The sequence below is a fragment of the Littorina saxatilis genome, linkage group LG14 (assembly GCF_037325665.1).
Source record: "Littorina saxatilis isolate snail1 linkage group LG14, US_GU_Lsax_2.0, whole genome shotgun sequence".
Taxonomy (NCBI): domain Eukaryota; kingdom Metazoa; phylum Mollusca; class Gastropoda; order Littorinimorpha; family Littorinidae; genus Littorina; species Littorina saxatilis.
This window is the reverse complement of record NC_090258.1, coordinates 6,646,202-6,658,610: the sequence shown is the minus strand read 5'-3', so window position 1 is coordinate 6,658,610 and position 12,409 is coordinate 6,646,202. Positions and strand designations below refer to the sequence as shown.

General features: G+C 43.7%; 1 protein-coding gene across 5 annotated transcripts in view; it reads left to right on the top strand.

Annotated features, from left to right (window-relative positions):
* LOC138947011 (contactin-5-like) overlaps positions 1-12,409 on the top strand; it is a 96,600-nt gene that overhangs the window by 78,183 nt on the left and 6,008 nt on the right. For all 5 annotated transcript variants that reach the window (XM_070318442.1, XM_070318441.1, XM_070318439.1 and 2 more), the window contains 13 exons: positions 271-455; positions 983-1,255; positions 1,859-2,149; positions 2,472-2,638; positions 3,166-3,292; positions 4,043-4,198; positions 5,288-5,431; positions 5,935-6,029; positions 6,509-6,607; positions 7,023-7,170; positions 8,529-8,650; positions 10,269-10,455; positions 11,208-11,323. In XM_070318442.1, the coding sequence (XP_070174543.1) occupies positions 271-455; positions 983-1,255; positions 1,859-2,149; positions 2,472-2,638; positions 3,166-3,292; positions 4,043-4,198; positions 5,288-5,431; positions 5,935-6,029; positions 6,509-6,607; positions 7,023-7,170; positions 8,529-8,650; positions 10,269-10,455; positions 11,208-11,323 (2,110 nt within the window). The remainder of the gene's footprint in view (positions 1-270; positions 456-982; positions 1,256-1,858; positions 2,150-2,471; positions 2,639-3,165; positions 3,293-4,042; positions 4,199-5,287; positions 5,432-5,934; positions 6,030-6,508; positions 6,608-7,022; positions 7,171-8,528; positions 8,651-10,268; positions 10,456-11,207; positions 11,324-12,409) is intronic.

The window sequence follows — 12,409 nt, the reverse complement described above, 5'->3', positions numbered from 1 at the left end:
AACCCACGCTTATTAAGTTACTTCCCTATTCCGGAAAACAACGAAGACGGTCGGACAATCCCGAATGGTACCGTCTGGCGAGAATGGTCGCTTAAAACACGTTTGCGCGTGTGTGCTGTTCACATGGGCAGCGATTTTGATTTGACTTGCCACCGACTAAAATCGCTTGAAAGTTGGGACAAAGTTGGTTGCAAGTCTGCCATGCGAACAGCACTTCAGTCTTGCTCTGGTGAAAGTAATGACAAGTTTGCAACCTCTTCCGTCTTTCAGGCTACCCCTGTATTATACGTGGAGTCGGGACAACGGCCCCATCCCGGGCAAAGCCCAGTACCAGGAGGAGGGGAGAGTTCTGCTCATCCCGGACGCGCAGCTGGAGGATTCTGGGAACTACACGTGTCGCGTGGAGAGAGGCACGCGCGCCTCTGACGTCAAGACTCTCAGCCTCGCAGTGGAAGGTAGGTATTGTGAGCCTCGATGTGATATTGTTCTAACTGGGATGACTAAGTGGGGAATCTTTTAAATTAAAAACTTATGATTTTCATTATGATTATTTATGTATTATAAATCAACTCACTTCAGTGGGTTTTTTTGCTGGATGCTGGATTTTCTCGTCGTCTCCTCCTCCTCCTCCTCCTCCTCCTCCTCCTGTTCCTCCTCCTCCTCCTGTTTCTCTTCCTACGGTCCTACGGCATCAGTGGTAACACATGTACATCAAGAGTGGGTTTTTTTCTCAGAAAGTCAGACAGAACCCTCTAAATTCAATGTACGGTACATTCTGTAGGCTTATCAATCCTCAGGGACGTCCTGACCATTCAAGCTAGACATGCGTATGCAAATACTTCAAGCAATCTCATCTTTTCCTCTTCCGCTCGTTCTATTTCATCTTACCATTTAACGTTATTTTCATGATCGACCTAACAATCGATAGCTGATTTATGTTTCATGCCATCTATCAAAGAACTTTTCTGTCCATCTTTTGCAGCGGTGCCCTTCCTAATCTTTCCCTTACGGGACCAGCACGTGGACATTAACAGCTCGTTCTCCATTCGTTGCGAGGCCATGGGTGTTCCCTTGCCCACCTACTCCTGGTACAAGAACGGCCAGCCTTTGACCTCGACCTTGGGCGACGTAGAGGTCAGCGGCAATGTCGTGACCTTCAGCAAGGCCAACGCGGAGAAACACAACGGGATGTACGAGTGTTCGACAGTCAACGTCTATGGAAGTGCCGTGTCGTCTGCTCAAGTGCGAGTGCTGAGTAAGCAGAATACAAGACAAGACAATAAAACACAATGCAATATAATTCAACTCAATTCAATACAATAACTTAGAATACATTCAATTTTTAAAACAATTTGTTCTCTCAACAATACAGTACTATTCAGTAACATTTTGTTATCTCAGTAGATAAATTCTGTTCCTTTTAGCTCTTTGTGGGAACAACAAATCGATACTGTTGACGCACAATAAGATAAATTAAAGGATTTCACTTCTAACTCAGAGAAATCGTGGGCGTCTGGAAGAGGGGAAATTGTGTTGGGCGGCCTGAAGAGATATAGTTAGGCACTGATAATCTGTTCTTAGCGTTCAGTCAGACACAAACTTTGAAAACTAAACAGCTCTCTTAGTTTTTGATTGTCATTTAATGCTTTTCCCATGTATGCAGGTTTCTCCCATGTGATACAAAATGTGTCTGACATACCCTTTTTCGGCTTGACCAGTGGATGTATGTCAATTAATTTATTCAGAATTGGAATGATATTCAAATGTTATGAACTATATTCATTTCATGCTCAAAACTGAGCGGGTTGACGTTTTCTATACTCGATGTGTTTTTACCTTTCATCTTTTTCTTTCACAGGGTTCAAGCCCAACTTCAGCAAAAGACCGGTGGACTCCACCCAAATGGCGACAGTGGGAGGTAACGCCACGATCATCTGTCAACCGGAAGCCGCTCCGCAGCCAACGATCACGTGGTCTAACAACGACAGACCATTGGGTCTTACTCCCGGTGCAGAAGCACGCGTCATGCTGCTTGAGAACGGCAACCTCTTGCTGTCACAGGTGCAGCTGTCCGACCAAGGAAAGTACACGTGCACTGCTGAGAATTCTGCAGGTTCGGCTTCGAGTAGTGGTCTGCTCACAGTTGTTAGTAAGTATCCAAAACATCAAGGATCATAGGAGTGGTGTGGTAGCCAATTAAGAAAGAAACAAACATAAACAAACAAACAAACAAACAAACAAACAAACAAATTAGCCAAGTACTGTAAAAGAGTGATCTACGCCTTGTCAGATGTCTCGCCCGTTTGTGATGAAGGTTGGTTGGTTGTGTTGAAATTTCAGTGGGGGCGGGGGTAAATACATCCTTTTTTCTGATTTTCTTTTTTTTTTCAATCGCCGTGAGCTCTGGCGAGAAGGAGGCGATAAATTAATAAACAGCATTTCATAATCAGTATCTGTCCTACGTACGACAGGCAGGACGACCATCACCGTACCACCCGTGAAGACTCAGGTGATCGTCAACAACACGGTGTTTCTGAGCTGCGAGGCGTCCTATGACCAGAGGCATCATGACCTGATCTACTCCTGGGCTTTTAATGGCTACCTCATCGACGTCGACAAAGAAGTGCATTATCAGAAAGTGAGTAAAGTGTGTTTCTGTCAGTCTGTTTGTTCGTCTGTTCGTCCACTTGACAACACAATCTGGCTTGATCCTGGACCATCAATGGCTGCTTCATAAACGTCAACAAAAAAGTGCATTATCAGAAAGTGAGTAAATAACCCGCCATGCAGGCAGCCATACGCCGATTTCGGGGGAAGCATACTGGGAATTTTCGTGTTTCTATAACCCACCGAACTCTGACATGGATTACAGGATCTTTTCCGTGCGCACTTGGTCTTGTGCTTGCGTGTACACATGAAGGGGGATAAAGCTCTAGCAGATCTGCACATAAGTTGACCTGGGAGATCGGACAAATTTCCACCCTTAAGCCACCAGGCGGCCGCGGGCGGGATTTGAACTCACGCCCTTCCGATTAGGGGGCCGATGTCTCATCCACTACGCCACTGTGCCCGTTAGACAAATGGCAGCATTTGTCCTGCAAACTGTACTGACCATCTGACGGTCAAAGAAGAAGATGAATCATTGTTTTCACTGATGTGTTTCAGGTGAGGCGTCAAGGACTGAACGGACTGTACGTGCGCGATGCTCAGTTTATCCACGAAGGCCAGTACGAGTGTATAGCCACCACTGTCGATGACAAGGCGCGGATCTCTGCTCGTCTCACAGTCCTCGGTAAGAGACTGCAGATTTTACAGCCTCATCTGCCGTGGCGACCACCCCTCGATAACGACCACTTATCGATAACGACCACCTCTCCATAACGACCACCTCTCCATAACGACCACCTCTCCATAACAACCATATCTCCATAACGACCACCTCTCCATAACGGCCACATCTCCATAACGACCACCTCTCCATAACGGCCACATCTCCATAACGACCACCTCTCCATAACTACGAGCTGCCAAAAATCATGGCCTCAAAGGAATTAGCTCCGACGACTCTTTTTACCCCCTCTTAAAATGGGGGAGCATAGGTTTCATTCTGTCTGTCTGTCCTTCTGTCCTCAGTTATATCCCTGATGTTTTTCCTTGAAGAATCCACTTTTCCATAGCGACAAGGTGCACGTACCTGTCTAACGGTCGTTATAGGCAGTTTCGACTGTACTATTTATTTTAGCGGCCCATGAGAATTGTAACAATTCGGAAACAACTCTGTCGAGTTTTTCCCGGGCTGAGGAAGAGTTGTGCCCCTGTAAAATGAGGCAAATAAATAATTTTGAATTCTGTCTGAGTCAACCAATCATGAACTTCACTGTGTAAAATGTGCTGCGGTGTGCGAAGAAAACAATCCTTTATCTTTTTCTCATCTAAAAGAAAAATCGATAAAAGTGTAAGTATACGCCATAAGTTCTAACAAAATCTAATCCTGTTGTGGTGACAACTGATTCTTTTTTATTGTGTTTGTTTCACTGTACAGGACCGCCAAGTGAGCCAGCGGGGTTACACGGACGTAATGACGGAAGTGACGTCATACTGTCGTGGGTACCAGGCGCTGACCGCGGAGGTAGCATCCTCTTTTACGTCATCGAGCTCAGATCGAACTTCTTCCCTGTTTGGAGAGTCAAAATGGAAGGTTAGTCAAAATCAGAATTTGTGACATGATTTTGTTGATTTATTTTTGTTTAAAGTTTGTTTGTTATTAGAGGGGAGGAGGGGGGGGGGTATGTGACTTAAGAAGCGTGGAGTCAAAATATACAGGGACAGAAAGACATGGCTGCCATTAGTTGCTCGACTGTTTTTTTGTTTTTTGTGGGATTTTTTCGCATCACTTCCCCTTCGGGCGAGAGGACCGTTTGCGAACTTCTGAAGTAGGCATTTATATTTTTCTACTGTGCGATCATTATGATTGCAAAATGAATCCCTGTTGTTAAAAATTTTCTCTCATTTGCCTGTAGACGTATTACATTGTTTTAAGCCTTGAAAGTATGTTATAGAGAGACTACTTTTGTCTAAAACGTTATAGACAGTGTACATTTCTGTGGGCTATTGAAATTGAAAAGTTACTTGCCCGTCGGGCTAGTAGAAAACTGTCCACTTCCGCTCACCTGTTTTGTGTGTCCTCTCAGGAAGAGAGACAGTGATTTGTTTGTACCGCCATGTAAGGTTTGTGTTTCGATCGAATTCAGTTTTCTTATATTCTCTCAGATTTGTTAGCGCTATGAATATTTGCGATGACAGCTCTGATGTTGATGATATTGACGCTTACTAGGGACGAATGAGAAATACGAGCGAGAAGAATGATTTGTAATAATTGAATTACATTTTGTTCTTAATTCTAACAAGTGTTCTGTTTTTGTTTTGTACTTTGTTTGTATTGCAGCGTGGATGGAGGTCACACGTGTAAATGTATTTTAAACTGCAGGGATCGGATGAAAAAAGGATAAAAAGAATTTAGAATAATAAATAATAATATAGGATTAAGTAGAAGTGCGATGCCTTTGGTACACTCAATCAGCCAAGGCAATGCATACCCAGAGCAAAGGACACACACACACACACACACACATACACACACACATACACACACACACACACACACACACACACACACACACACACACACACACACACACACACACACACACACACATACGTAGAAAAAATAATTATGCAATTTTGTCTCGTCTTTTCTTTTTTTAATCTTTTTGTGTGTGTGCTGCAGACGTGCGAGCCGCGGACACGCTCGACCCGCAGTACCCGGATCAAAGAACTCTTCGAGTGTCTGACCTTTCGCCGGGGTCATCCTACGCCTTCCGGGTCATGGCAGTCAACAAGTATGGTGTTGGGGACACCAGTTTGCCGTCTCGTAAGTTCTTGGCGGAATATTCAAGAATGGTTGTAAATTTCAAGTATGGTGTCCCAAATTCAAGAATGGTGTCCTCGTTTCTAGGACGTTGTCCCAAAATCAAGAATGGTGTCCCAATTTCAAGAACCGTGTCCCAATTTCAAGAATGGTGTCCCAATTTCAAGAATGGTGTTCCAAATTCAAAAAAGTAGTTCTAAATTCAAGACTAGTGTCCCAAAAAGACGAGTCCCGGAAACTTGAAGCAAACTTTCCACACGTGCTTTGTTGTCCACGTGCTTCAGACACACCCCTCGCTAGCTACTGGCCTATAATGTCACGTGGAAAAGTCTGCCTCAATAAAAGCAATAGAATTCTCTCGTTCACAGCGCATGCAAACCCGAAAATCGTCTATTTAAAAATATTGTCCTAAATTCAAAGGAAGATTTTGCAAGGTACAACATTTTACAGACGGCAAGAACCGTTGAAGTGTTTTGAGACTTAAGCGAATTGTTGTCAAATTTCAGCGCTGTACAAGATCCCCGACGCCCCGCCTAAAGTTGCCCCTGGCAACATAGAGTACAGAATCAGCACCGTGGGAACACTGGCCTTCATGTGGAAGGTGAGAAAAGCTCCAGATCCGTATTCTCTGCATATTTTTGGCGGGGTCTGCCACGCCCTCACGCTGATTTTTCTATGTGAATAACACTACTTGAACGCATTGTTGGCCACCAAGATGTCTACAAGTAGGTAATACTCTACACGTGGCTGATTGAAGGAGTGAGCGAATGATTGGTTGATCGATTGATTAATTGAGTGTGTGAGTGAGTGATTGGTTGATCAATTTATTGAGTGAGTGAGTGAGAGTGAGCGAGTGAGTGAATGAATGGATGAGCGAGCGAGCAAGCGAATGAGTGAGTGAGTGAGTGATTAGTTGAATGAGTGAGTGAGTGAGTGAGAGAGTGAGTGAGAGGAGGAATGTGTGAGCGAGCGAGCAAGCGAGTTCGTGAGTGGGTGAATGGGTGAGCGAGCGAGCGAGTGTGTGGGTGAGTGAGTGAGTGGGTGAGTAATGAATTAATTTATGTTTGGTTTGTGTTGTAGAAACTAAACGACGAGGACCTGACAGGCGAGGGCAGAGGTTACAAACTGTACTGGAGACTCAAAAGTCAGGATGTCGTCAGAGATTCTCTCTGGCAAGAGGTGAGCAATAAATCGACGAATAAACAAAAAAATGAATTAACTAAAAAGAAATTCATGAATATAGAGTGGCCCTAAAAATGTACCTGTGATCATTGTGCTCACAAATGTTGGTAGACAGTGAGTAATATATCGATAAATGAACAAAAACATGAATAATCTCCCCCAACAAAATCATGAATACAGAGTGGTTAATAAAAATGTACCGATTTTCAATGTGCTCACAAATATTAGCAAACAATGTGCAATAAATTAATCAAAGAATGAATAGACAGAGAAAAATCTGAAATACAGCAGTTCCAATCTGTCTCTATCATCTTTCTTCAGGCGTAATTGGACATTGCAATGTCTCATTATTGTTACATGTTTAAAACATTCAAAGTCTGAAGACTAATATACCAAAGTGTCAATTTTGCAGGGTAGAGTGGACTACACTCAAAACGAATTTATCACGGTGGTTGGTGCTGACAACTATTGGCTAGAATATGAGGTCAAGGTCGCGGCCTTCAACTCTCTAGGTCAAGGTCCCAACTCCTCTGTGGTCGTCATCATGTCACAAGAAGATTGTGAGTATGAAAATGTTTTATTCATTTAATAATAATAACAAGAAATTCCTACGAGGTAGGAAAAACACCCCCGTCAAAGGGAAATAACCTTCTCAGTTGGTGGCAGTGACTGAGTGAGAATGGTTATTTCCCTTTGACCATGAAGATGTCCCTCTATAAGTCCTTGTATAATTTTAATCCAGCAATAACTCCCTAACCGTGTGTTTGACTGGTCCCAATTTTTGTAAGGACCGTCTCAGGAATGTATAGAACCTGTTCACCAAGTTTGGTGACGATCGGTCCGTTCATTCTTGAGATCTATATGCGAACACAAACAAACAAACAAACAAACAAACAAACAAACAAACAAACAAACAAACAAACAAACACATCGAGCGAAACCTAAACACACCCCTATACCGGGGGTGTAATAATGCATAATATTTATAAAGCGCATGTATCCAGGGTTTAAGCCTGCTCCAAGCGCTGTACAATCATTGGAAGAAAATACAACAACATCATAACATTAAACATGTCCAGGTTACCTGCAAGAAGTAGGCTACTGGGGCTTCAAAATTCATAAATCAATCGGATGGACCACGCGTATTTATTCATTAAAGTCATTTATTCTAGCATCACGACTTCTTTTTTTAATCAACGACGTGCAAGAGAGATAATGGTCTTTTAAGATTCAGATTTTCATTTTTTCTGCGCTTGTGTGTTGTAGATGTTTTTATAAAAAAACGTTTCTGTTTTGAATTCTTAGTTGTTGATTTTTAGTTTGTTCTTGGTATGAGTGTGATGACCCTTTGTCTACCTGTGAAAGCAGAACAATGGTGACGGCGCGTGAGAGCGAGAAATAAAAAGAGCAAAAGAAAAATAAAAAGAGCAAACAATACCGTACTCACGTGTTAACGAAGACATAGTTGTGTATCTAATAACCAAAGGGAAGTAAGCGCTCTAAATGCATACGACATAATAATTATTACAATTATGTAATGGAGTAAACGAGAGTTAACCGGAACCAACCTCCTGGCACCTGAGAGAATAACAAGCATTGAAATGAACAAGCGACTTTCATCCTCATTTGAAGACATATGTAGTTCTTTCTTTCTGTTCTATCGTCTTGTTTTCTGCTTTGCATAGTTTTATATGGTCTTTCTATATCTGTAAGACTGTGCGTGTTGCGATACAGTGGAACCCCCATTTTACGACCTCCACAAATCTGAGAAAATCAGGTCTTAAAAAGGAGGTAGTCTTAAAATGGGGGTAAATTTACAGAGGTTATGAACAGAAAATGTGAGAAAATAGGGTCTTAAAATGGAGGAAGTCTTAAATCGGGGTGTCTTAAAAGGGGGTTCTCTTGTACTGTCTGTCAGTGCCGCTGGCCACACCAATGAACGTGTGGGGAGAGGATTACAACGCTACAGCCATCATGGTGTACTGGGACAAAGTCACCAACACTCGCCAGTACATGAAGGGCAAGCTATGGGGCTTTCAGGTGAGTCGTTGTCATTGTCGTTGTCGTTGTCGTTGTCATCGTGGTGTACTGAGCTTGGGGCTTTCAGGTGAGTCGTTGTCATTGTCGTTGTCATTGTCGTTGTCGTTGTCGTTGTCATCGTGGTGTACTGGGACAAAGTCAACAACACTCGCCAGTACATGAAGGGCAAGCTATGGGGCTTTCAGGTGAGTCGTTGTCATTGTCGTTGTCGTTGTCGTTGTCATCGTGGTGTACTGAGCTATGGGGCTTTCAGGTGAGTCGTTGTCATTGTCGTTGTCGTTGTCGTTGTCATCGTGGTGTACTGGGACAAAGTCATCAACACTCGCCAGTACATGAAGGGCAAGCTGTGGGGCTTTCAGGTCAGTGGTTGTCGTCGTCGTCGTCGTTATAGTTGTTGGTTGTTGCTGTTGTTAATGTTTGAGTGAGTCCAACGCTACAAGTTGAGGCACAAGCCATCATGGTGTACAGTACTCGCCAGCTGTGGGGCTTTCAGGTCAGTGGTTCGTTTTGTAAAAGCCACTAGAGTCTTTGTCAGAAATTAATGAGTACAAATGTCAAACTCACCAGAGCAACCAGACACTGAGGATTTGGAGTTTTGGTATGTGTCTACCTAAGGGATGGTCTTATCCTATGTACAAGCCGGGTCAGATCTGAGATGGCAAGCCGCCGTACTTCTGTTTGCTAGAGGGAGTGTGCCTTGAACCTGTTCGCTGACAGTAAATATTGGAAAACAAAACATTGCCTGTAGTCACCTAAAATGACAACTTACAATGACGGTGCCTTAGGTGTATAAATGAATACACCACACACGCACCATTGTTTGTTAGTTGTTGTTGTTCTTCTTTGTTTATTGAACGGTTTGTTGCCCGTTAAAGCAAAAGAGAGAGAGAGAGAGAGAGAGAGAGAGAGAGAGGGAGGGAGGGAGGGAGGGAGGGAACAGGAACAGGAACAGGAATAGGCAGACAGACAGAAAGACAAAGAGGGAGAGAGAGAGAGAAAGGGGGGGGGGGAGGGGAATTAAGAAATAGAGAAAGAGTTTGTTGAACGGTTTGTTGCCCGTTAAAGTAAGGGTGTGGAGAGAGAGAGAGAGAGAGGGGTGGAGAGAGAGAGGGGGGGAGAGAGAGAGGGGGGGTGGAGAGAGAGAGGGGTGGAGAGAGAGAGAGAGAGAGAGGGGGGGAGAGAGAGAGGGGGGGTGGAGAGAGAGAGAGGGGGGGAGAGAGAGGGGGTGGAGAGAGAGAGAGGGGGAGAGAGAGAGGGGGTGGAGAGAGAGAGAGGGGGAGAGAGAGGGGGGAGAGAGAGGGGGGAGAGAGAGAGAGGGGGTGGAGAGAGAAAGAGAGGGGGGGAGAGAGAGAGAGGGGGTGGAGAGAGAAAGAGAGGGGGGGAGAGAGAGAGAGGGAGAGAACAGATACAGGCAGACAGACAGAGAGACAAAAAGGGAGATTAAGAGAGAAAGGGGGAAAAGAGAAAGATAGAAAGAGAGAGAGAGAGAGAGAGAAAGGGGAGGGGGGCAGAGAGAGAGAGAGAAAGAAAGAAAGAGAAAGAGGGAAACTGGTGTCCTACAGGCAGCGAAAGTTTAAAGTTTAAGCCTTCCTTTACCCCATCTACTCTGTGTTCGCAGATCAACTACTGGTGGGAATCTGACCCAGGGTTCCTGATGTCGGTCAACATTTACTGTGACGACTGCGAGGGGGGTATGGTCCTCGGACTGGACCCTAACGACGACTACTGGGTCAACGTTCAGACCTTCAACACGGCTGGGCTAGGACCAAAGGGAGAAGACTACCGCATCAGCACGTTGCTTAACCGTGAGTGATGGCTTTCGATTGCCTCCCTTGATGTTTTGTGGATTTTGTTTTGGGTTGATTTGTTCTGTCTCTATTGCTCACGCAACTCATTTTTTTTCGAAACCTTGAACACATCGAAAATGATTTAGCTCTGACGTTTCTTGACGAGGAATAATCCAAAATAAAACATTTAATCCAAAGAATTTTTAATTCAGTAGACATGAAAAAACGGTTTTCAGAATTGAAACCTTTATTTTTAATTCCTCAAAAAGATTAAAATACTACAGACAGGTATTCATTGATATGTGTCGGAATGCACTGTAAATAATGTTATGTTTGTATTTTTCCCCACTGATCGTACAGCGCTTTGAGCAGGGTTTAAACCCTGGATACACACGCTTTATAAATATTATGCATTATCATTATTGTTATTATTTATCAAAAGAACAACAACAACAACAAGAAAGTTAAAAAAAACAAAGGATTACTGTACTCACCGATACAAAGACGACACAAGACAATTACGAATTTTCGCTTCTGGAAGCTTCATCAGGAAAAGAACACAAAAGACAACAAAAAGCAGACGCAACACGGAACGAACAGGGTTTGAAAGAAAATGGAGAGGAAACACGTAAGATACAATTCAATTCAATTCAATTCAATTCAATAAAGCTTTATTGTCTGAATGTTACAAAGAGAAATGTTTCTTTTGGCTCGTGTATAACATCACAATGCTGACGTGACACTTGACTGTGTCATTGTTACGATTCAAGCTCCCTTGTTGTATCCGGAGTACGTGACGGTCAACTCGCACGAGGGGAACAGTGTGTACGTTGAGTGGAGGGGGGTGCCTATCGGGCTTCTGGAGGACTCGCTGATGGGATACAAGGTGAGTGTTCAGGTGGGGACCCGGGGGGGGGGGGGGGTCACAGGGTGCGCGTGAACCCCCCTCCAGCTACAAAACAAAAAAACTTAAAGAGAGATGTATTTTGTTTTACTTTGGAACTTCGTAAGATGATTCCGTGGCAATTTCTAAGCTCAGATGGCACCAGATAGCAACATTTTGCTTCTTCTGAAAAAAATTAATTCTGGGGGCCACGTTCATGTGCAGCTAGAAAAGAAGAAAAAAAGAAAAAAAACATGTTGGTTTTTTTACTTTCAAATTTTGTAAGATGTTTCCGTGGCAATTTCTAAGCTCAGATGGCATCAGATAGCAACATTTGGCTTCTTCTGACAATTTTTTTTCTGGGGGCCACGTTCACCCCTCTGCAGCTGAAAAAAAAAGAAGAAAAAAAGAGAGAGATGGGTTTTTTTTTACTTTCAAATTTTGTAAGATGATTCCGTGGCAAATTCTAAGCTCAGATAGCACCAGATAGCAACATTTTGGTTCTTCGGACAATTTTTTTTCTGGGAGCCATGACCCCAGACACCTCTCGCAGTCTCGGGCGTGCTGCGCGCATTCGATTCACACTTTTCAATTCTAAACAAACTAACTGATCCGCCCCTGACCCTGCATTATTTAAATACATAATTATATTTTTACAAAATGTTTTATGTCCGCAAGTTATGCTTTATAATGATTTATTTGAATAGATTTCAAGAAGTATTATAATTTTACGTACATAAAACATTGTATCTGTGCAATTGTAAGTTAAGGCAGGGGCGGATCACATTACTTTCAAGGGAGGGGGGAGGGGGGGGGGAGGAGGGGGGGGGGGTTCCAAATTTCTTTTAGGGACAATACGACGACACGAAGCTTTTAGTTGAGGGTGCGAAGCGTTCGAACCTCCTATGGGGGGTCAGGGGGCATGCCCTCACCACAGAACTTATATTAGACAGAAGGGACAAGCGCCTCTTCGGTATGTTCCGGCAATTTCCGTAAGCGTTCGGGGCGCCATTTTGAAAGTGCTGAAGAAGCATGGCGAGTACCAGTACTGGCATAAGTAGGCTTACTGTAAACAAAACGAAACGCGGA